Source organism: Coregonus clupeaformis, chromosome 36 (genome assembly GCF_020615455.1).
Source record: "Coregonus clupeaformis isolate EN_2021a chromosome 36, ASM2061545v1, whole genome shotgun sequence".
Classification (NCBI taxonomy): domain Eukaryota; kingdom Metazoa; phylum Chordata; class Actinopteri; order Salmoniformes; family Salmonidae; genus Coregonus; species Coregonus clupeaformis.
In genome coordinates this window covers 16,483,039-16,509,105 of record NC_059227.1, presented here as the reverse complement: position 1 = coordinate 16,509,105, position 26,067 = coordinate 16,483,039, and the positions used below count along the sequence as shown (strand labels likewise).

General features: G+C 42.3%; 1 protein-coding gene across 1 annotated transcript in view; it reads left to right on the top strand.

Annotated features, from left to right (window-relative positions):
* The window catches only part of LOC121552836 (sodium/potassium/calcium exchanger 4-like), a 71,893-nt gene extending 57,552 nt beyond the window's left edge, over window positions 1-14,341 (top strand). Inside the window, exons 11-17 of the mRNA XM_041865903.2 lie at window positions 1,469-1,638; window positions 1,924-2,068; window positions 7,067-7,233; window positions 7,315-7,429; window positions 7,643-7,755; window positions 8,410-8,475; window positions 12,725-14,341. Of these exons, the coding sequence (XP_041721837.1) occupies window positions 1,469-1,638; window positions 1,924-2,068; window positions 7,067-7,233; window positions 7,315-7,429; window positions 7,643-7,755; window positions 8,410-8,475; window positions 12,725-12,874 (926 nt within the window). The 3' untranslated portion in view covers window positions 12,875-14,341. The remainder of the gene's footprint in view (window positions 1-1,468; window positions 1,639-1,923; window positions 2,069-7,066; window positions 7,234-7,314; window positions 7,430-7,642; window positions 7,756-8,409; window positions 8,476-12,724) is intronic.
* The last annotated feature ends 11,726 nt before the right edge of the window (window positions 14,342-26,067 follow it).

Here is a 26,067-nt window from a genome sequence, read left to right as displayed (position 1 = left end):
TAGCCTATTCATTGATGGAAATACATTTGACTGGTCATGCTTATCGGTCTATAGGTACATTTTCAAAATGTTGTGGAAATAAATTGGTATAATAAATAGGTAAATACAGTATATTCGCTGTGCATCTTATTTATCACACCCGCACAGCATACAGATGCAGAGCCTTTGAGAGGAACATCTGTCAGACAGCGTGAGAGCTGCTACTACAGCATCTCAATCAGCAAATGCATAGGCAACTGAAGGCAGGCATCATCAGATGTCACACACCACTTTGCAATGAGCTGGAGGCAGTATGCATTTTGAAAACATATACTTAATTGTTTGAAACCTGAACGTTTTACTACATATTATGAGGCATGTCTTACCTTGCTTCAAAGTAGCCTAGCCAAAATCAGACCATATCCGTGGAGGCAATTCTTTTCTATAACCTTTCTTTCATTGTCTAGTAGCCAAATGCACAATCCTAGTCTTATTAACAACCCACGCTAGTTGTTGCATATTAGATCTCCCCTCTTTCTACATTTCTAACGGTATTTTCATTTCTGTCACATGAAACCGCTGGCTTGTGCAGTGTGTTTTGACAACAATGTTTTCCCATTAACTGCATTATGGAACAAACATTCACGCGTAGTCTACTACCTTGTGCACATTGCTGCCCTTATAATGTGAAGAAATAATAGTTTATCAACATTTTAAGCTAAACTTTCTGATCTGTTGCATCACTCATTGCTTTTTAACCTTTCTTTAATGTAGCCTAGGCTACTAGTTGTATTAATTTAGGATCTATCATCCCAAAAACGTCCCATAGTCTGTTTGGAATAGGCTATTTCTTTCTCGACAAGCTGACCAATAGAATAGGTAAACGTTTCTACTATGGGGGATAGTATATTGACATAGGCCCCATGTAGCTCAGTTGGTAGAGCATGGCGCTTGCAACGCCAGGGTTGTGGGTTCGATTCCCACGGGAGGCCAGTATAAAAAAAAAAAAATTATGCACTCACTAACTGTAAGTCGCTCTGGATAAGAGCGTCTGCTAAATGACTTAAATGTAAATAGGGTAGTGATTTTGCTGTTCGTTATACTCTTGTTGGCTGAGGAAAAGTAAATGTGGACAGTTATTCTTCATCTTCAAAGTGCACATCAGAATTCGGTAAGAAGGACATCGTTGCATCCTCGGTTTGCATGTTCTGTTCATATGAATTACCATGATCTAAATGCGATTTCTGTCATTCTGAGCACCGGGTGGACGCCCTAATCTGGTTACACACCCAATGCATATGGGTCCGGTAAATTTCTCAAATGTCCAGTAAATTAAAATGCTGTTCTCAAATGTCCAGCGCCACATTTTCCTAATGGAAACCCTGGTGTGAGATTATGTGTGTGGGAGAGAGCGAGCGAGCGTCTGTGTGTGTGAGCGTCAGTCTGCGTGTGTCAGTTTTGAAGGTCTAACGTGTCTGTCCGTCTCCAGTCAAACCCAGTAAGGCTTACAGTCGTGGGTCTGTGGTCATGGTCGATGAGATGATGCATGCCAACCCTTCCAAGATGCGCTTCCCCGAGGCCGGCCTCCGCATCATGATCACCAGCCATTTTGGACCCAAGACCCGGCTGCGCATGGCCAGTCGCCTCATCATCACTGAGGTACGGATAGAGAGGGATGTAACTGCAGGAAAGGGATAGGGGAGCAGATGGTTTGTTTCCATATTAGAGAATGCAATGGTCTCAGTTGCATTGTATAGATTTCATAGTGCTGTCATTGCTGTACAGTTGACTACCTGGGTCGTGTTCATTAGGCACCAAATGAAAAAAAAACAGACTGAATCAATCTGGTCTTGGTCCAATACCAAACACTCCCTTTCATTTTTCATTGAAAAACGTGTTCCGATGTGTGCCCTAATGAACAACTCCCTGTTTTGCCTGTGACAGCGTCAGAAGCTGGTCCAGGGCGCCAACGGAGTGGAGACCCAGGTGCTGGAGGGGAAGGTGGACGTTGAGAACGGCAACGTGCCCGAGGACAAGCCTGCAGAGGAGGAGCCCGAAAACGAGACAATCTCCCCCTTTCATATCCCAGGTGTGTGTATGTGCAGTGTGCATGTATTAGCGAGTTGTTTATCCAGACAGAGCTTGACATTACTGTAGATAGTACAACATTACTGTGGATAGTACATGTTTTGATGTTAAGATATGGCTAATCAGATTTAAACATTTGCTTACACTTCAGTAGACGTATTGCTCTTACCCAAATTATCCTGTGACTTTATCATATCATGACTAATTCTAATGATCTTTGACAGACAGTTATGTGCATGGCAAACACTGCTCCAATGTGTGTATGAAACATACTACGAAGTGCTTTATGATTGAAGTAGCTGATGAGTTAAATTGTTTGTGTTAGTGCTGGGCTAGACCAAATACCTGCACCTTAGACTGCTGTCCTATGTTCATAGTCATTGAACACTGGTCACTTTAATACTGTTTTAACCACTTCATATGTACAGTCCATTCGGAAGGTATTCAGACCCCTTGACCACATTTTGTTACTTTACAGCCTTATTCTAAAATTGATTACATAGTTTTTTCCCCTCATCAATCTACACACAATACCCAATAATGACAAAGCAAAAACAGTTTTAATTAAAATAAAATATATACAGTACAGTCAAAAGTTTGGACACCTACTCATTCAAGGGGTTTTCTTTATTTTTACTATTTTCTACATTGTAGAATAATAGTGAAGACATCAAAACTATGAAATAACACATATGGAATCATGTAGTAACCAAAAAAGTGTTATGTCTATATTTGAGATTCTTCAAAGTAGCCACCCTTTGCCTTGATGACAGCTTTGCCCACTCTTGGCATTCTCTCAACCAGCTTCACCTGGAATGCTTTTCCAATAGTCTTGAAGGAGTTCCCACATATGCTGAGCACTTGTTGGCTGCTTTTCCTTCACTCTGCCATCCAACTCATCCCAAACCATCTCAATTGGGTTGAGGTCGGGTGATTGTGGAGGCCAGGTGTTCTGATTCAGCACTCCATCACTCTCCTTCTTGGTCAAATAGCCCTTACACAGCCTGGAGGTGTGTTGGGTCATTGTCCTGTTGAAAAACAAATGATAGTCCCACTAAGCGCAAACCAGATGGGATGGTGTATCGCTGCAGAACGCTGTGGTAGCCATGCTGGTTAAGTGTGCTTTGAATTCTAAATAAATCACTGACAGTGTCACCAGCAAAGCACCACCACACCATCACACCACCTCCTCCATGCTTCACGGTGGGAACCACACATGCAGAGATCATCAGTTCACCTACTCTGCATCTCACAAAGACACGGCGGCTGGAACCAAAAATCTCAAATTTGGACTCATCAGACCAAAGGACAGATTTCCACCGGTCTATGTCCATTGCTCATGTTTCTTGGCCCAAGCAGGTCTCTTCTTTTTATTGGTGTCCTTTAGTAGTGGTTTCTTTGTAGCAATTCGACCATGAAGGCCTGATTCACGCAGTCTCCTCTGAACAGTTGATGTTGAGATGTGTCTGTTACTTGAACTCTGAAGCATTTATTTTGGGCTGCAATTTCTGAGGCTGGTAACTCTAATGAACTTATCCTCTGCAGCAGAGGTGGCGGTCCTCATGAGAGCCAGTTTCATCATAGCGCTTGATGATTTTTGCGACTGCACTTGAAGAAACTTTCACAGTTCTTGAAAATTTCCGGATTGAGTGACCTTCCTGTCTTAAAGTAATGATGCACTGTCGTTTCTCTTTTGCTTATTTGAGCTGTTCTTGACATAATATGGACTTGGTCTTTTACCAAACAGGGCTATCTTCTGTATACCCCCATACCTTGTCACAACACAACTGATTGGCTCAAACGCATTAAGAAGAAATTAACTTTAAACAAGGCACACCTGTTAATTGAAATGCATTCCAGGTGACTACCTCATGAAGCTCGTTGAGAGAATGCCAAGAGTGTGCAAAGCTGTCAATTCTTTTTTGGTTACTACATGATTCCATATGTGTTATTTCATAGTTTTGATGTCTTCACTATTATTCTACAATGTAGAAAATAGTAAAAATAAAGAAAATCCCTTGAATGAGTAGGTGTGTCCAAACTTTTGACTGGTACTGTGTGTGTGTATGTATGTATGTATGTATGTATGTGTATATATATATATATATATATATATATATATATCTTTTTGTTTGTTGTTGAAATATGACATTTACATAAGTATTCAGACCCTTTACTCAGTACTTTGTTGAAGCACCTTTAGCATTAATTACAGCCTCGAGTCTTCTTGGGTATCACACTACAAGCTTAGCACACCTGTATTTGGGGAGTTTATCCCATTCTTCTCTGCAGATCCTCTCAAGCTCTGTCAGGTTGGATGGGGAGTGTCGCTGCACAGCTATTTTCAGGTCTCTCCAGAGATGTTCGATTGGGTTCAAGTCCGTGCTCTGGCTGGGCCACTCAAGGACATTCAGAGACTTGTACTGAAGCCACTCCTGCGCTGTCTTGGCTGTGTGCTTAGGGTCGTTTTCCTGTTGGACGGTGAACCTTCGCCCCAGTTTGAGGTCCTGAGCGCTCTGGAGCAGGTTTTCATCAAGGATCTCTCTGTACTTTGCTCAGTTCAGCTTTCCATCGATCCTGACTATTCTCCCCTGTCGCTGAGAAACATCCCCACAGCATGATACTGCTACCACAATGCTTCACCGTAGGGATGGTGCCAGGTTTCCTCCAGACGTGAAGCTTGGCATTCAGGCCATAGAGTTCAATCTTGGTTTCATCAGACCAGAGAATCTTGTTTCTCATGGTCTGAGAGTTCTTTAGCTGCCTTTTGGCAAACTCAAAGTGGGCTGTCATGTGCCTTTTTACTGAGGAGTGGCTTCCGTCTGGCCACTCTACCATAAAGGCCTGATTGATGGAGTACTGCAGAGATGGTTGTCCTTCTGGAAGGTTCTCCCATCTCCACAGAGGAGCTCTGTCGGAGCGACCATCCGGTTCTTGGTCACCTCCTTGACCAAGGCCCTTCTCCCTCGATTGCTCAGTTTGGCTGGGCGGCCAGCTCTAGGAAGAGTCTTGGTGGTTCCAAACTTCTTCCATTTAAGAATGATGGAGGCCGCTGTGTTCTTGGGGACCTTCAATGCTGCAGAAATGCTTTGGTACCCTTCTCCAGATCTGTTCCTCGACACAATCGTGTCTCAGAGCTCTACGGACAATTCCTTCGACCTCATTTGTTCTGACATGCACTGTCAACTGTGCCTTTCCAAATCATGTCCAATCAATTCATTTTACTACAGGTGGACTCCAATGAAGTTGTAGAAACATCTCAAGGATGATCAATGGAAACAGGATGCACCTGAGCTCTATTTCGAGTCTCATAGCAAGAGACTTGGCTCTGTCATATCCTCACATGGTCTCTCCTATCATTGCTACGCAGACGACACACAATTAATTTTCTCCTTTTCCCCCTTCTGATAACCAGGTGGCGAATCGCATCTCTGCATGTCTGCCAGACATATCAGCGTGGATTTCGGATCACCGCCTCAAGCTGAACCTCGGCAAGACGGAGCTGCTCTTCCTCCCGGGGAAGGACTGCCCGCTCCATGATCTCGCCATCACGGTTGACAACTCCATTGTGTCCTCCTCCCAGAGTGCAAAGAACCTTGGCGTGACCCTGGACAACACCCTGTCATTCTCCGCTAACATCAAAGCGGTGACCCGATCCTGCAGGTTCATGCTCTACAACATTCGCAGAGTACGACCCTATCTTACACAGAAAGCGGCACAGGTCCTAATCCAGGCACTTGTCATACCGTCTGGATTACTGCAACTCGCTGTTGACTGGGCTCCCTGCCTGTGCCATTAACCCCCTACAACTTATCCAGAACGCTGCAGCCCGTCTGGTGTTCAACCTTCCCAAGTTCTCTCATGTCACACCGCTCCTCCGCACACTCCACTGGCTTCCAGTTGAGGCTCGCATCTACTACAAGACCATGGTGCTTGCCTATGGAGCTGTGAGGGGAACGGCACCTCCTTACCTTCAGGCTCTGATCAGACCCTACACCCAAACGAGGGCACTATGTTCATCCACCTCTGGCCTGCTAGCTCCCCTACCTCTACGGAATTACAGTTCCCGCTCAGCCCAGTCAAAGCTATTCGCTGCTCTGGCACCCCAATGGTGGAACAAGCTCCCCCACGATGCCAGGACAGCGGAGTCACTGACCACCTTCCGGAGACACTTGAAACCCTACCTCTTTAAGGAATACCTGGAATAGTATAAAGTAATCCTTCTTCCCCCACCCCCCATTAAAAAAAGAAATTTTAAAAAAGGTAGTTGTCCCACTGGCTATCATAAGTTGAATGCACCAATTTGAAAGTCGCTCTGGATAAAAGCGTCTGCTAAATGATGTAAATGTAATAGCAAAGGGTCTGAATACTTATGTAAATAAGGTATTTCCCTTTTTTATTTTTAATGAATTTGCAAAAATGTCTAAACCTGTTTTCACTTTGTCATTATGGGGTATACATGCATTTAATACATTTTAGAATAAGGCTGTAACGTATCAAAATGTGGAAAAATTAAAGGGATCTGAATAATTTCCGAATGCACTGTATTCTAGTCATGGCTCATCCTATATAACTACTGCCGTACACCTTTTCTATTCATATGCTGTCCATAATGTCTATACACAATATCAAATACATATATATTTATATTCTGGACTCTGACATTGCTTGTTCTAATATTTATATTTTATTATTGTTTTGTATGGTTAGGTATTACTGCACTGTTGGAGCTAGAAACACAACATTTCGCTACACCGCATTAACATCTGCAAAATATGTGTACGTGACCAATAAAATGTGATTTGACCTAGTTTTTCCCGGACCAGAACACTGTTTTTAGAAAGAATTGTACGTCCTCCTAGGGTGCTATTCCTCGCCACTATGCTTCTGCTTGCTCTTTGGAATTCTAGACTGGGTTACTGTAAAACACTTTGACTTGATATTAAAAGGGCTTTATAAATACATGTGATTGATTTTACCTGCCCCTTCCATCCTACAGTGGGCATCAGCAGCAAGTGCAAGTGGCTGATTTCGTGGCCCCTGCTGCTCCTCCTGTTCTTCACCATCCCCAACTGTGCCAAGCCTCGATGGGAGAAGTTCTTCATGCTCTCCTTCATCCTCTCTACTGTCTGGATCGCTGTCTTCTCCTACTTCATGGTCTGGATGGTGAGTCTCAGTGTGTGTGTTGGGGGGTAGTTGTGTCTGTCTGTTCTGGTCACTTATCAGTTGTAACGTGTGTGGTCACAGGTCACCATCATCGGCTACACCCTTGGCATCCCAGACGTCATTATGGGCATCACTTTCCTGGCAGCGGGCACCAGTGTGCCAGACTGCATCGCTAGTCTCATCGTTGCTCGGCAAGGTACAATTCTACTTTCTGTAATTTCCCTTTAACTGTTTGTGAGGATGGAAATCAAGGGCATCTACTCATTGAAAAACAAATGGTCCTAGACTGAGGTATCTTCGGACTGTACCATCTTTGGCAATAATCTTGTCTTAAGGCTTTTCAAAGTTAATTCTGGAGGTTGCTTTTATGTAAAATGCTTATATTTGAATGACAACTATTTCTGTTTAGGAATGGGTGACATGGCGGTGTCCAACACCATTGGCAGTAATGTGTTTGATATCCTGGTTGGGCTGGGGTTGCCCTGGGCGCTACAGACCATGGCGATCAACTACGGCTCTGAGGTAAGAACAGCTATAGGTAACGGAGTAGGGTTCAGTTGCCCCTAGTCGCTGATCTTGGATCAGTTTAGCATTTTCCCCACTAATGGTTAAGGTTAGGATAGGGGGTGGGGAAGCTGATCCTAGATCTGGACCTTCACTCTGGCGCATAGGGAACAGCTATCCTAAGAGATTACTGCTTTGCTTGACGTACAACTTTGTAACTCAATATGCACTGTAAATACTTGTAGTTGTAGTAGTCATCTTTCAGGAAGCGTGTACACTGAAATGAAGTCAAGTGATCTTGACTCTGAGAGCTTGAGTTGGAAGTGTTCATCAGTCATGTTTTGGAGAGGGAATAACACATTTTTTAAGGACTAAATAACAAGTGTTTCAGTACTGAGTGATTGAGTCCTTGACCCTACTGTCTCCAGCTCTCTCCTCCTCTCCCACACTTCTACTAGGGGTGCATCTCAATAGTATAAAGCATACTCCTGGCCAGAGAGGAAGCCACTTAAGACTATTGAGATGCACCCCTTGAGTTAAATATGACCAGAGCCATGTATTTAGAGAGTTGGGCCAACTTTTATAATTTTGAATATTGCTTTAATCTATACATTCAGTTAATAGTATTTTTAAATATTCCCAATGTAATGTTAACTATGACTTCCCCTCTAGGTCATTATCAACAGTCGAGGACTGGTCTACTCTGTGGTGCTGCTGCTGGGTTCTGTGGCTTTAACGGTGAGCAGATTCCATCCTCTATAAATCAGTTGATAGAGCATGGCGTTTGTAATGCCAGGATAGTTTTAGATTCCCAGGACCACCCATAAGTAAAACATTTATGCACGCATGGCTAAGTTGCTTAATGGCATATATTATATTATACATGTATTATATTATACAACTGACCAGAGTCTTACTGTGTATAGAGACTACAGTATCTGTCTCGGCCACTGTAAGACTGCCAGTGTATTAGGCTGTGGCCAGACAGATTTTGTTTCCTAAAATTACGAATTGAACCAATGGTTTTTCAAAGGGAGTCATCCGTTGACTGATGACGGACAACGGAGAAGATTGTCCAACAAAAAACACGCGTCTTTTTAATGTACGTATGCAAATTTTAGTTGACAGGCAAAAAAAGAAAAAAAAGAAAACCGGACAGTTGATGAATGCAAATACGATTTAATCTGTGTTCTTGCGCCTCTGTGTGGCCTTAGCTTTTTATTGGAATGGTTCTGTTTTGTGGATATGGATAATGCTACTGTTCTGTCTCAAACTGCTGTGTGTACGTTCGATTTCAAGAGGCACTATGCAGAAATCGCTCAAATTCTAATAGTTCACCTACTTTCAGTATACAGTGCTGTGAAAAAGTATTTGCCCCCTTTCTGATTTTCTCTATTTTTGTATATTTGATACCTAATATTAGAGGGAACCTGAGTTTACAAATAACAAAAAAAATTATACATATTTTATTTATTTAATTAGCAAAGTTATGCAACACCTAATTCCCCTGTGTGAAAAAGTAATTGCCCCCTTACGCTCAATAACTGGTTGTGCCACCTTTAGCTGCAATGACTGCAACCAAATGCTTCCTGTAGTTGTTGATCAGTCTCTCACATCGCTGTGGAGGAATTTTGGCCCACACTTGCATGCATAACTGCTTTAACTGCTCGTTTCAAGTCCTGCCACAACATTTCTATTGGGATTAGGTCTGAACTTTGACTAGGCCATTCCAAAACTTCAAATTTGTTGATTTTTACCAATTTTCATGTAGACTGTGATGGTTTGGGGATGCTTTGCTGCCTCAGGACCTGGACAACTTGCCTTAATAGGAACCATGAATTCTGCTTTGTATCAGAGAATTCTACAGGAAAATGTCAGGCCATCCATCTTTGAGCTGAAGCTAAAGCGCAGATGGGTCATGCAGCAAGACAATGATCCAAAACACACAATCAAGTCTACATGAAAATGGCTAAAAAGCAACAAATGTGAAGTTTTGGAATCGCCTAGTCAAAGTCCAGACCTAATCCCAATTGAGATCCCTTACGAAAAAAGATTGCAGTCAGAGTGCAATATAACTGCAGTATGCTGCGCCCAAAATAAGTTTGTTTTACTGTAGTAATTTTGCAGTGTAACTGCAGTTCAACTACAGTATAACTGCAGTTATTCTGCAATTACTGCGTCCAAAATACTACAGTCGACTGCAGTTTCAAAACGTTATTTTTTTGTAAAGGATGTTGTGGCAGGACTTGAAACGAGCAGTTCATGCTTGAAAACCCACAAATGTCACTGAGTTACAGCAGTTCTGCATGGAAGAGTGGTCCAAAATTCCTCCACAGTGATATGAGAGACTGATCAACAACTACAGGAAATGTTTGGTTGGAGTCATTGCAGCTAAAGGTGGCACAACCAGTTATTGAGTGTAAGGGGGCAATTACTTTTTCACACGGGCATTGGGTTTTGTATAACTTTGTTTTATTAAATAAATGTAATAAGTATGTTTGGTTATTTGTTAACTCAGGTTCCCTTTATCTAATATTAGGTTTTGGTTGAAGATCTGATAACATTCAGTATAAAAAATATGCCGAAGTAGAGAAAATTAGAAAGGGGGTAAATACTTTTTCACGGCACTGTATGTGACAAAAGAAGCAAGTATCGTGTAGATAATCAGTGTACCGTCTAAACCGCTGTGAAATAGAGTACCAGTCAAAAGTTTGGACACCTACTCATTCAAGGGTTTTTCTTTATTTTTACTATTTTCTACATTGTAGAATAATAGTGAAGACATCAACTATGAAATAACACAGATGGAATCATGTAGTAACCAAAAAAGTGTTAAACAAATCAAAATATATTTTATATTTGAGATTCTTCAAATAGCCCCCCTTTGCCTTGTTGACCGCTTTGCACACACTTGGCATTCTCTCAACCAGCTTCATGAGGTAGTCACCTGGAATGCATTTCAATTAACAGGTGTGCCTTAAAAGTTAATTTGTGGAATTTATTTCCTTTAATGCGTTTGAGCCAATCAGTTGTGTTGTGACAAGGTAGGGGGGTATACAGAAGATAGCCCTATTTGGTAAAAGACCAAGTCCATATTATGGCAAGAACAGTTCAAATAAGCAAAGACAAAAAAGACATGAAGGTCAGTCAATACGGAACATTTCAAGAACTTTGAACGTTTCTTCAAGTGCAGTCACAAAAACCATCAAGTGCTATGATGAAACTGGCTCTCATGAGGACTGCCACAGGAATGGAAGACCCAGAGTTACCTCTACTGCAGAGGACAAGTTCATTAGAGTTACCAGCCTCAGAAATTGCAGCCCAAATAAATGCTTCACAGAGTTCAAGTAACAGACACATCTCAACATCAACTGTTCAGAGGAGACTGTGTGAATCAGGCCTTCATGGTCGAATTGCTGCAAAGAAACCACTACTAAAGGACACCAATAAGAAGAAGAGACCTGCTTGGGCCAAGAAACAAGAGCAATGGACATTAGACCGGTGGGAATTTGTCCTTTGGTCTGGAGTCCAAATTGGAGATTTTTGGTTCAAACCGCCATGTCTTTGTGAGAGGCGGAGTGGGTGAACCGATTATCTCCGCATGTGTAGTTCCCACCGTAAAGCATGGAGGAGGTGTTATGGTGTGGGGGTGATTTGCTGGTGACACTGTCTGTGATTTTATTTAGAATTCAAGGCACACTTCACCACAGCATTCTGCAGCGATACACCATCCCATCTGGTTTGGGCTTAGTGGGACTATCATTTGTTTTTCAACAGGACAATGACCCAACACACCTCCAGGCTGTGTAAGGGCTATTTTACCAAGAAGGAAAGTGATGGAGTGCTGCATCAGATGACCTGGCCTCCACAATCCCCCGACCTCAACCCAATTGAGATGAGTCGGATGGCAGAGTGAAGGAAAAGCAGCCAACAAGTGCTCAGCATATGTGGGAACTCCTTCAAGACTATTGGAAAAGCATTCCAGGTGAAGCTGGTTGAGAGAATGCCAAGAGTGTGCAAAGCTGTCATCAAGGCAAAGGGTGGCTATTTGAAGAATCTCAAATATAAAATATATTTTGATTTGTTAGTTACTACATGATTCCATATGTGTTATTTCATAGTTTTGATGTCTTCACTATTATTCTACAATGTAGAAAATAGTAAAAATAAAGGGAAAAACCCTTGAATGAGTAGGTGTGTCCAAACTTTTGACTGGTACTGTATATTTTCCATTGCCACACATATTGTATTTTAAGCTGTTTGAAGCTGGTGTACAAAACCGAAAGTAAAGAGTCACAAAAACGACACTTAAGAACGGGACGCATAGAAATATAGTACAGATCTACCGCTTCTTAGACTTGCTTTCAATGAGAATTACAGATATATAACTCATATTCCTATGTGAATTTGGTCGGTCGCCCAAAAAGTTACATATTGCAGCTTCAAGTGATAAATTGGTGTTATTGAAAAAAGTGTCCAATAAGCTCAATTACACGAATGGAAATCATTATTCGATTAACAGGCGTCTTTTAATTTCAATTAGCTAATAGCATTTCCTATTTTTCTTTCAGAAATGATCATTCGCTGAAATAAAATAGAACATTTTATAAATGTATATATTTCTGTCCCATTCTAAACCGTGTGTGCGCACGCGCCTTCTTGCACGTGTGTGTGTGCCAGAGACAGATTAACAAAAGTGTTGCCAGTAATTTCTTGCTTAACCTTCAGCCACTATTCAGGTGTATAAACAGTCTGATGTACCTCTGACAAGGGTCGCGTTCCCCTGCTCGGACGTTACATTAATCAACCAATGTTGCAATGCCATGTCATCGACTGTCGGCCACCAGTTTGCTATAACATATGATGTGGTTAGCTGAGACGTAATATACCTATCAAGGCGTTGTAAGATCTGGCATGCGTCAGCAACGCCTGGGCATAGGAACACACCCTAAGTATGGTGTGCTGTGTGTGTGTTCCACCTCTGCAGGTGGGGGGGATCCACGTGAACCACTGGAAGCTGGACCTGAAGCTGGGTATCTACACGCTGGTCCTCTACGCTGTCTTCTTGTGTTTTTCCATCATGATCGAGTACAACGTGTTCACCTTCGTCAACCTACCAATGTGCATGGAGGAGTAGCCAGACCCTGCCCACCCACGCTGACCTCTGAACCAGGAAGCTCCATCCCCTCAACCTCAGACAGCAACCAATCACAAACAACCTTCTCCACCATCATCCACCACATTACTAAACCTCGTAACTGAATCTCCTGTCTGACCTTACCTTTCATTGTCATAACAGACCTGTTGACCTCTTGATCTGCTCCTTGTCTTTTAAATCTTTCTCTCCCTGTGCTTGGACACGCTTTCCCATGAGGCTTTGTTCTGTGGAGTGGATGGACGCCTCTCCATGCCTCAAACGTCCTCCTCTCTCACATACAACAGACTGGACCCATTGTCAGACTAGTCTATTTTCCATTTACCCCCTCCCACTATCTCTAGTCTTACTGTGCTTTCATTAGCATGCCCTCAAAGGCTTTAGAATCAAGGGGACCCTACACTATTTACAGTCTCCCTCTCACAACAACCCACACATACCTCAGGTTAGGGTTAGTCGTAAACCCCAACATTGATCCTCCCCCTTTCTCCCACTCTCCCCAATCCAAACCTCTTCTCTTCTCTTCTCCTCCCCTCCCCACCCCACACCACAGATCTACCCAAAGACCCTATGAAGAAAACACAACCTCACCTTCTCGCCCTAAATCTCTACCTCTCCCCCAAATCCTGCTTGTGCCCCCACCCTTTGGAGGAGGAACCTTTTTTGGCAGCTCTCCTACTCCTCTTTCTGGCCTGGACCCCTCTGACATGGTCCGAAATGTGATCGTTTCCTGTTTCCATATCACTACGTCCCACCCCTCTGCACCAGACACTCATCTTTCACTCCTCTATCTAGTCTACTCTTTTACTTTTCTCGATCACCTCTTAAGAAGGACATTTTGTCAGGAATCTTTGTGTCAAATGAGTCCGCGGTCAACTCAAAGCTGAGACTGTGAGAAGAGTGCATATGATGTATATTTGCAGCACTGCACAATGTTAAACTTGTAAACATATCTTTTTTTATTTTCTTTTTGTATCATGTGGGTTTTAGTTTTTCAGAGTTTCAAAAGAACTATGAAATATGTTGAGGAGAGCTTGTTGCAATCATAAAGGACATTGCCTGTTTCACAGTAAGGAATTGCGCACTGAGAAAATGCTTTTCTTGTTTTTTGCTGTAAGGAGATTTGGCCCCCCTTGAAGGGATGGCGTCTGGCTGATGGAGGCGACTCTATAACCCATGTGCTGAAAGTTCAGCTGTTGTTTTTTTTTCTCGATCAGAGACTGATATCGCTCACACACCCTCCGACTGCAAAACACTAAAGAGAGAAACAACTCACTCAAGATCTTGGGGAGATGTGACAGATACGTCATATGAATGGGGGGATACGGTGTCCATATTAAGACATCTTTGGAATGGTGTCCATATTAGGACATCTTCGGACAGCAGCATGGAGAAATGTGTATTGTATCACAGATGATCGGAATCGGTCTGTTCTTCTCATCTCCTGTCTGCTCGACCCCCCCTTTGACCACTAGGGGACAATGCTGCCCCCCACTCGGATTTATCTGTGCATGCCAGGGGTCACAAGGAACCACAGCCGTTTGGTTATCAGGGAATATTTGGAGCCTCTGAAGTTCCAGTAGGTGGCACCATTGGTGGTGTTCGCTCGATGTTAATTACATGTAGATATTGCACTTTAAAACAAGCAAAGCCGTCCTCTCATTCTGAATCAACTAGTGCTTCCTTTGAGTGTATGTACATTATGTGTGCGGGGGGGGGGCGCACACCCGTGAGCCCACACCTGTCTCTGTCTGCAGTGCATTGTACTCACTGGGACTATAAATGCAGGCTCCTCCTCCGCGGTACGAACACCGATAAGCTGAGGGGCGTGTGCCCTACCCACCCACTTTACAAAAAACGGCAGCTACAAGCTACTGCAATCTAAGACATTTGACATCATGCAAAAACGCCTGCGGGGACTGAGTCTACAATAAGCTGGAAAGACTTGCTTTAATAGGGGAGTGTTAATTATGAAAACATGTCTTTCCTTTTTTGTGTTGGCAGCAGGTACTTGTATATGCAATCTCAATGTTATGCGTTCTGTGTGTTGGAATCAGAAGGGCCCATATGGAGGATGCCATAATGTTAGGGGAACGTTTGAGCTTGCTAGTGTGAATGACAGCTGAGGAACCGAGCCAGAGGACATGTATGGGACGTTCTGGAATGGGGGATTCTGTGTGTGCGGGGGGTCCGACCCTCTTGGCACAAGGGCATTATTCAACCACCAACTCTTCCTGAGGAGCAGAGGGGAAGGACTCCAGCCGGGAAGCTGGGAAACACCCCCCGGCTACAGATGGTTTAGTCCAGCGTCCTCTGAACTTTCTGGAAATTCTCCTCCAGGAAAGATTACTTTTGTGAGATGAGATCTCCTCTGTGTGTGTGTGTGTGTGTGATGGACCTGAGTAGCAGACATTTTAGGAGTTGGACCCCTAAGCTGCTACCCCCGGGGGAGGTTTTTGACACTAGCCGCGTTCTCTTGGAAGGAGGTGACCACACAGGTCCTCAAGACTCTCGACCCCTCCTACTCATCACATCTCAATGCTCTCAATGCTACTCGTGTCGTGTGTGTCCCACCCCGCTCGACTATCAACTGATAGCAGTTACCCCACTGCACTGTATACCCCCCCCAGTTGGTCTTTTCCCCATAGAAGAGTGAAAAAGTATTCTCTACTAGTGCCATTTGGATCTGATTCTCATTGCTTTCTCATTGCTTTCTTCTTGTTAACGATTGTTGCATTCTCAATCTTTTCAGTGGTTGTTATTAACTGTACATACAGTGGGGTCCGAAATTATTGACACCCTTGATAAAAATAAATAATTCAAATACTGAGCTATATTGTATGCTAACAAAAAAGGGAAAAAATGCCTTTTTACTAATACAATTGCTCAGAGAAAGAGATTTTGTTTAACAAGCAATATTTTATTTCCTCAAAAAGGTAGGGGTCAGAATTGACACCCCTGTTTTCAATACTTCACCTTGTGAGGATAACGACACTGAGCCTTTTTCTAAAGGGTTTTATGAGTTGGAGAACACATTGGGAGGAATCTTAGACCGTTCCTACATACAGTATCCTTCCAGATCCTTGATATCCTTTGTCTGCGCTTATGGACTGCCCTCTTCAATTCAAACCACGTTTTCAATGGGTTTCAAGTCAGGAGACTGAGATGGCCATTGCAAAATCTTGATTTTTGTGGCCAATTAACCATTTTATTTGTGGATTTTTTGTGCTTGGGGTTATTGTCTTGCTGGATCATCCACTTGCAGCACAGTTTCAGCCTCCTGTTAGAGGGAACCAGGTTTTGGGGGGTACATTTTGAACCCTACTATGTTCAGAAATAAAATGACTTGTTAAACCAAATCTCTTTCTCTGAGCAATTGGTAGTATATTAGTTTAACAGAATATATTTTCCCAATTATTTGTTTGCACACAATATAGCTCAGTATTTGAATTATACATTTTATACAGTCATTTTCGGTCATCTCAAGGGTGTCAATAATTTCGAACCTCATGGTACATATATCCTTTTTTGAACAGCTTTTTGGGTCCGCAGGGACAAGCATATACCTGAGTTGATTCAGAATTTCAAATGTTTTTCGGGGGTTTGTTGATTTTTCTTTGTACATTTCTGTTTGTTTTTGTTTGTCATTGGTTTTGAGCTGTGTGGTCGTGTCCTTGGTCCAATCTCAAATGGACCCCTAGAGCCTATGCCTTATACACTCTGTGGAGATCTGAGAGGGTTTGACACGCGTAAGCAATCAGTAATAGCTCCACATAGCCATCTAACGTCCAGGCTCTGTGAAAGTTTCACCAAATTGCGCTAATGGGGTTTTGCTCGATTTCGAGGGTTGGTTCTGTTTGGGTGTGGCTTGTCCTGATTGGAATCATCCTTGTTGGTCAGGATGTGTTGCACCTGTCACCTCGTTAGTCAGCCAATAGTTTCACCTGTGCTGGCACAGGGGATATTTAAGAGCCGCTGGATCAGCGTTCCAGTGGAAATGACAGATGTTGGAAGAGCTATATGGCAAGTTAGCAGTGGAGGCTGGTGGGAGGAGCTATATTTATTTTGAGCAACGATTTTTGTTTTTTCATTGGGGAACTTTACAATACCAATAAAATCCTTGGATCTCCACAAGTGAATAGAGCATAGGGTCTAGGGGTTGCCTTGGTATTGGGCCCTCGTTGCCAGGTCCTGAGAGTAACAACAGCACAGCAACTCACACTGCTCCTACTGTTTGACTATCCTAACTCATCCAACACACACATCCACACATACCATCAGGTTATCTGCCACATACATTTATTATCAATCACTTTTTAAAAAGAAGTCGAATTCAGATACCATAAATGTCATAGCTCTGCATTAAAAATACATAGAAACCAAAAATACAAAATAAATTAGCACACATAGCCACATACACCCAAGGCAACATTTACTTAGTGCTAAAGAATTGTGAAAAGTGCAACAATTACCATAAACCTCATTATCAACCGGGTAGTTTGGGTCCTGAATGCTGATTGACTAAAACAGCATTCAGCCGTGTGTATATCAGACAATATACCACGGGTGTGACACAAAAATACTTGTTTACTGTTCTATTTATGTTGGTAACCAGTTTATAATAGCAATAAGGCACCTCGGGGGTTTGTGGTATATGGGCAAAATACCACAGCTAAGTGCTGTATCCAGCAAAAAATGCTGCGTTAGAAAGGATTACCTACACATACTGACCAGCTCATGTTATAGACAGAAGCGAACTCATCTCTCGGCATGCCCAGTTATTATCTCAGCCAATCATGGCTAGCGGGAAGGTTCCTGTCTTTTTCCGTGGCTAAACCAACTAGGCTCGTAATTTAACAATTTTATTCGTATTTACAGATGGCATACAAGTTTGTTATTAAGGCACATGTCGTATCCAGGCTCTGTCGTAGCCGGCCGCGACCGGGAGACCCATGGGGTGGCACACAATTGGCCCAGCGTCGTCCAGGGTAGGGGAGGGAATGGCCGGCAGGGATGTAGCTCAGTTGGTAGAGCATGGCGTTTGCAATGCCAGGGTTGTGGGATCGATTCCCACGGGGGGCCAGTATGAAAAAAATAATAATAATGTATGCACTCACTAACTGTAAGTCGCTCTGGATAAGAGCGTCTGCTAAATGACAAAAATGTAAATGTAAACATGAAAGTTCACATGTTCCAGAATGCATTTCTGCCAAAAAATGCATTTTGATCAAATAAAAAAAAGTTTGTTCAAATGCCTCTCCTGTGAAGTAGTGACGCGACATATGCCTAGTTTCCTGAAACGAGTCACATATTTGGATATACAGCCATCTAGTTTATCCCCTGAAAGTTAGCTCGTTAACTAGCCATATTGACGTGATCTATTCTTAGCTAGCTAGCCAATTTGATGTGGTTCATCAATCAATACCTATCCTGTCTGTCAGCAGCAATCATGATTAAAAACGTAAAAAACAATGTTGAAAAGGTGATAATGCTAGCTAACTTCACTAGGTTGTTGGTTGGTTGGAGAAAAAAGTACATTAGGTCTACTTATCACTATGTTTAGCCAACTGCACAACGTTTCTACTGGTAGCTTTCAAAGTAAACATTATCAGCTAACTAACATTACATTGGCAAATGCGCCCTTCTGCTGCTTGACAGGCAGACCCCACAAAGGATGGGAAATTAACCTAAACCATTCATACTTGTCAGGTATAGTTCACTTTTATTTTATATCAGTCATATCAAATTAATGGTGGCCAATATTGAGAGATATCATGAGGCTACCCTCACGTATCTGAAATTACATGATCAATTGATGTTTACTGATCATGAAAAGCATGCAGTTACTTGCTGTCGAACTCAGATGATAGAGCTAAATGTCCTCAACTGAATAATCTGAAATGTGTAGTTTTGACTATGCTCTTCAAGAGGTGATGATATTACAACCAAATAGTTAACATGTATTTAACAATCCCTTTGAAACGGCATGCAGTTGTCAATGGATTTAGCGGAACTGGGGGTCTCCTTGTCCCCCAGCAGGCAAATCGAACACTCTGCACCTTATTGTGAGGTTTTATTAATAATGACCTATTGGTGTGTATTCTCCCTCAAAACGTATGATACTTTATGTGCAACTTGTTATGACATTTTGGATGCTATACCCTTTGGTTTAAAGTAACTTAAAGGATTCGGGCATGCTTTTTGAAGCACCCTGCCATAGCCCCTACCACTCCCATTGTTTCACTAACATAGATGCTAATGCTGGCTGTGGGGTAAGTAGATAAAGAAAACTAAGCCATATTTTTTGTCAGTGTCTCTCAGGGTCACTTTTTAAAGTGAATTGAATTACTTAAATTAAATCACTTAAATTATTTCAAATGTTGGTGTACTGCCCCTTTAAATGGCAGTCAATTTTACCACAAATTAATATTTTCTTCCAAAAACGGAAAACTAAAAGATACTATACTAAAATGGTAAATTAGCTTTTTAGTACTAATGTGGAATTGTACTTTGGAAAAAAAGCTGCACATTATATAAAGGAAACTTTTTTTTTTTTTTTGGGCTAAAATAATAGTCTGTTGGTCTTTTTCTTTCTTCAGATAACATTAATAACATGTCTAATGATGTTTTGATAATAAATAAGTTGATATTTTGTATATTGTTGCTTTTTCCAATAATTTCTTATTGGGGTCAAAATGTCACTTGATGGTGAAGAAGTTTCACATTTTGTCACGCTATTAGATTGAGGTTTATGGTATTTCTTTGCTCTTTGCACAATTTGTTTGCACTATGAAAATGTTGCCAACACACACACAAATGTTTAATAATTATAACTACTGAACACCGGAGTGGAACCATATGTAATTATCTTGAATGAAAGCGACCTGATGCACTGTGAGCTCAATGTGATGTGGGAGTCATTTGTCAAACAATGAAAATTGGAAAACATAATAATAACAATAATGATTATGATAATACATTATATATATAAAAGTATGTGGACACCCCTTCAAATTTGTGGATTCGGCTATTTCAGCCACACCCGTTGCTGACAGGTGTATAAAATTGAGCACACAGCCATGCAATCTCCATAGACAAACATTGGCAGTAGAATGGCCTTACTGAAGAGCGCGGTGACTTTCAACGTGGCACCGTCATAGGATGCCACCTTTCCAACAAGTCAGTTTATCAAATTTCTGCCCTGCTAGAGCTGCCCCAGTCGGGAAACGTCTAGGAGCAACAACGGCTCAGCCACGAAGTAGTAGGCCACACAAGCTCACAGAACGGGACCCCGAGTGCTGAAGCGCGTAAAAATCGTCTGTCCTCGGTTGCAACACTCACTACCGAGTTCCAAACTGCCTCTGGAAGCATTGTCAGCACAATAACTTTGTCAGGAGCTTCATGAAATGGATTTCCATGACCGAGCAGCCGCACACAAGCCTAAGATCACCATGAGCAATGCCAAGCATCGGCTGGAGTGGTGTAAAGCACACCACCATTGGACTCTGGAGCAGTGGAAACACGTTCTCTGGAGTGATGAATCACGCTTCACCATCTGGCAGTCCAACGGACGAATCTGGGTTTGGCGGATACCAGGAGAAAGCTACCTGCCACAATGCATAGTGCCAACTGTAAAGTTTGGTGGAGGATGGTCTGGGCCCCTTAGTTCCAGTGAAGGGACATCTTAATGCTACAGCATATAATGACATTCTAGACGATTCTGTGCTTCCAACTTTGTGTCAACAGTTTGGGGAAGGCCCTTTCCTGTTTCAGCATGACAATGCCCCCGTGCACAAAGCGAGGTCCATGCAGAAATAGTTTGTCGAGATCGGTGTAGAAGAACTTGATTGGCCTGCACAGAGCCCTGACCTCAACCCCATCGAACACCTTTGGGATTAATTGGAATGCAGACTGCGAGCCAGGCCTAATCGCTCAACATCAGTGCCCAACCTCACTAATGCTCTTGTGGCTGAATGGAAGGAAGTCCCTGCAGCAATGTTCCAAAATCTAGTGGAAAGCCTTCACAGAAGAGTGGAGGCTGTTATAGCAGCAAAGGGGGGACCAACTCCATATTAATGTCCATGATTTTGGATTGAGATGTTTGACGAGCAGGTGTCCACATACTTTGGGTCATGTAGTGTATGTTTAATGTAAAGTTAGTTACTATGAAACATTATAGAAGACATCTGTATAACTTATATGAATGTATTGTCTTGCTGTACTGGACATATCCAACCGATGCATTTTACTGTAAAGCAATAATGTGAAAAAAATTAAATGGCAAAATAATTCCTGTACATTTGTCTCAAAGTCCTTGAATATAGGTCGTTATCAATAAAACGTCACAATATGGCTGCTGGGGGGCAAGGAGACCCCCAGCTCTGCTAAAACGATTGACAACTAACTACATGCCGTATTCAAGGGATTGTTATAGTCCAGGTAGCAGATAATGGACCCTATCACATATTTGTGTAGTTGGTGCTGTATTCGGAAAGTATTCAGACCCCTTAACGTTTTCCACATTTTCTTATGTTACAGCCTTTGAATATTTTTTTTTACTTCATTTATTTCCTCATCAATCTACACACAATACCCCTTGATGACAAAGTGAAAACAGATTTTTAGACATTTTTACACATTTTTTAAAATAAAAACCGGAAATACCTTATTTACATAAGTATTCAGACCCTTTGCTATGAGACTCGAAATTGAGCTCAGATGCATCCTGTTTCCATTGATCATCCTTGACATGTTTCTACAACTTGATTGGAGTCCACCTGTGGTAAATTGAATTGATTGGACATGATTTGGAAAGGCACACAACTGTCTATATAAGGTCCCACAGTTGACAGTGCATGTCAGAGCAAAAACCAAGCCATGAGGTCAAAGGAATTGTCCGTAGAGCTCCGAGACACGATTGTGTCAAGGCACAGATCTGGGGAAGGGTAATAAAATATTTCTGCAGCATTGCAGGTCCCCAAGAACACAGTGGCCTCCGTCATTCTTAAATGGAAGAACTTTGTAACCACCAAGACCCTTCCTATAGCTGGCCGCCTGGCCAAACTGAGTAATCGGGGGAGAAGGGCCTTGGTCAGGAAGGTGACCAAGAACCCGATGGTCACTCTGACAGAGCTCCAGAGTTCCTCTGTGGAGATGGGAGAACCTTCCAGAAGGACAACCATCTCTGCACTACTCCACCAATCAGGCCTTTACTGAGGAGTTGCCAGACAGAAGCCACTCCTCAGTAAAAGGCACATGACAGCCCACTTGGAGTTTGCCAAAAGGCATCTAAAGGACTCTCAGACCATGAGAAACAAGATTATCTGGTCTGATGAAACCAAGATTGAACTCTTCGGCCTGATTGCCAAGCGTCACGTCTGGAGGAAACCTGGCACCATCCTTACGATGAAGTATGGTGGCGGCAGCATCATGCTGTGGGGATGTTTTTCAGTGGCATGGACTGGGAGACTAGTCAGGATCGAAGGAAAGATGAACGGAGCAAAGTACAGAGTGATCCTTGATGAAAACCTGCTCCAGAGAGCTCAGGACCTCAGACTGGGGTGAAGGTTCACCTTCCAACAGGACAACGACCCTAAGCACACAGCCAAGACAACGCAAGAGTGGTTTCGGGACAAGTCTCTGAATGTCCTTTAGTAGCCCAGCCAGAGTCCAGACTTGAACCCAATCTAACATCTCTGGAGAGACCTGAAAATAGCTGTGCAGCGATGCTCCCCATCCAACCTGACAGCGCTTGAGAGGATCTGCAGAGAAGAATGTGAGAAACTCCCCAAATACAGGTGTGCCAAGCTTGTAGCATCATACCCATGAAGACTCAATGCTGTCATCGCTGCCTAAGGTGCTTCAACAAAGTACTGAGTAAATGGTCTGAATACTTATGTAAATGTCATATTTCCTGTATATGAAGGCAGGGCAAAGTGACTTGGCATCAGGATAGATAATATTAGTCAAATAGAGAACAGAGTAGCAGCAGCAAATGACGTGTAAAAGTCTGTGTGTATGTGTGTTTGTGGGTATACATGTGTATTATGTGTGTGGTGCGTGCATATGTGGTGTATGTGGGTTTTGTGTGGGAGTGTCAATGTAGTGTGTGTGTGAGTGAGTGTTTAAATATACTGAACAAAAATATAAACGCAACATCTAAATCTGGATAAAGCCCTCTATAGATTCCGCCATGATGGGTGACCATCTCCCCGTCCATCCACGCACATCACATCCAGGATCCGGCCATCTGGATCTAGCAGCATGGCCCCATGTAGCAAGTGGTGCTTCTTCCACTAATGAGATACCCACTTGGCTAATATGTTAGGGTGACTTGGGTTTAAATGCCCCCCTCCTGTTATTCTCACAGAAACCACTGTCATTTTTGTCTTCACTTTCCCTGGATGTCTTGTTCAACAAAAAATCTCAACTTTTTAGGTCACTCCAACAAAACTATTGAGGCACATTGATCTAATATTTTGTCATTTAGAAAAAGTTATGTATATAATCTAATGAAGTTGGATCTATACATGTTTTATATGTACACCAGTAGGGGAGCCTAAATATAAATAATCCACTTGGTTAGAGAGAAAATTTGTTATCAGTTTTAATAAAGTAGTACAATTGGGGCAAACTGCCCCCGGCCAATCAAGTTAATGATACCTACGTTGTGTGGTTCAGTCGTAGTGTGGTCAGTAGTTGTGTGGTTGTGGTCAGTAGTGTTGGTCAGTAGTGGTCAGTAGTTTTGGTAAGTAGGTGTGTGGTTCAGTAGTTGTGTTGTTGGGATCAGTAGTAGTGGTCAGTAGTTGTGTGGTTGTGATCAGTAGTAATGGTCAGTCGTTCTTTGATTGTGGTCAGTAGATGTGATTTAGTAGTTGTGGTCAGTAGTTGTGTGGTTGTGGTCATTAGTTGTGTGGTTCAATAGTTGTGCTGTCAGTAGTTGTGGTCAGTAGCTGACTTGTTGGGAGAGTGGTCAAAATGGCAGTTGTTTGGAAAAAGTTGGGGAAAAAATTGTTAATGCAGTTACTAAAACAGCTGTATCGTTAGACCTGTAGAATATGCAATATTTTTGTTCTGTGAACAGATTTGAGTAGCAGAGAAGTAGATGAAGATGTCATACCCTCGATTTTTTTGTCTAACTGGCTGGAGAAATGGTCCAAATTTATGTTTATAGAAAATTACAGAAAATGTTGTTGATACGGTTACTAAAACAGCTGTAACTTTTTATCGGAATAAGATATATTTTTGTTCAAACGTCAGATTTGAATAACAGAAGGAGACTAAGATTTCATACACTCTAACCTTTAAAAAAAGTTGTTGTCAAAGTGGTCAAAGTAGCTGATTTGTTGGAAGGGATGATGTCACAATGGGGCCTTTTAGAACCTTGAGGATATGCCATGAAAGTGAATGAAGATGAACAAAAAAAGGACAAAGTTTAATAGTTTAAAAAGTATCAAAGATATCAAAAAGTTGTACACAAGCACACTATTCATTTGACATTTTAGTAATTTAGCAGACGCTCTTATCTAGAGCGACTTACAGGAGCAATTAGGGTTAAGTGCCATTTTAAAGCTTGAATGACGTTACTAGCTTAAACGGTGTAGGAGGAGAAGCGTTCCAAATAATAATTATAATTATAATAAGTATGATGACGATTTCACTGAACCAAAATATAAACGCAACATGTTAAGTGTTGGTCCCATGTTTTATGACTTGATATAAAAGATCCCAGAAATGTTCCATAAGCACAAAAAGCTTATTTCTCTCAAATGTTTTGCACAAACCTGTTTACATCCCTGTTAATGAGCATTTCTCCTTTGTCAAGATAATCCATCCAGCTGAGAGGTGTGGCATATCAAGAAGCTGATTAAACAGCATGATCATTACACAGGTGTATCTTGTGCTGGGGACAATAAAAGGCAACTCTAAAATGTGCAGTTTTGTCACACAACACAATGCCACAGATGTGTCAAGTTTTGAGGGAGCATGAAATTGGCATGCTGACTGCAGGAATGCCCCCCAGAGCTGTTGCCATATAATTTAATGTCAATTTCTCTACCATAAGCCGCCTCCAACGTTGTTTTTAAGAATTTGGCTATATGTCCAACCGGCCTCACAACCGCAGACCATGTGTAACCACACCAGCCCAGGACCTTCATATCTGGCTTCCTCACCTGAGACCAGCCACGCGGACAGCTGATGAAACTGTGAGTTTGCACAACCCAAGAATTTCTCCACAAACTGTCTCAGGGAAACTCATCTTCGTGCTCGTCGTCCTCACCAGGGTCTTGACCTGACTGCAGTTCGGCGACGTAACCCACTTCAGTGGGCAAATGCTCACTTTCGATGGCCACTGGCACGCTGGAAAAGTGTGCTCTTCAGATGAATCCCGGTTTCAACTGTACCGGGCAGATGGCAGACAGTATGGCGTTGTGTGGGTGAGCGTTTTGCTGATGTCAACATTGTGAACAGAGTGCCCCGTGGTGGTGGTGGGGTTATGGTATGGGCAGGTATACTGGACTCGCTAAATGTACAGTAGCTCTTATCCAGCTATCCCGTTAGCTAAACACTGATTCAAATAACTCCATGAGAAGCTGGGTGCCGTTATGGAAGTTTACTTGAGTAACAGTGTGAAACTGCAACAAATGCAAAAGGACATGTTTCAGTTAAAGACATAGAGCACAGAATGTCTTACACAATAACTGTACTAAATGTACGAAATAAAGTTACTAAAATGCAAATGTATGCTTGATATTGCTAAGCTAGGTGTCCCCACTATGGAGAAACAGCACAGAAGTTGATGCTAAGTAGCTAAAAGCTAACTACATTTGTAATACTTACAGAAACAAAACAATGGTCGATAAACATTCATCGTGTTAATAAACAAATGTACTTACAGACATTGCATCTTACAAAGCTTATAAAGAAGGATGTTGAAGGACTGTAACTTGCAAATCTTTCAAATTGCTTCCCTTCTGGAACTGCTTCCTGTCACATGACACAAACAGGTAAATTCTGCACTGTTGTACTTAAACTACCACTAGGGGGTGCTAAAACAACTAACAGGTCCAGAACACCAGGCATCAGCTACTTACAATGAACAGAATTCGATTTTATCTATGGCAATTTGATTGCACCGAGATGAGATCCTGAGGCCCATTGTCGTGCCATTCATC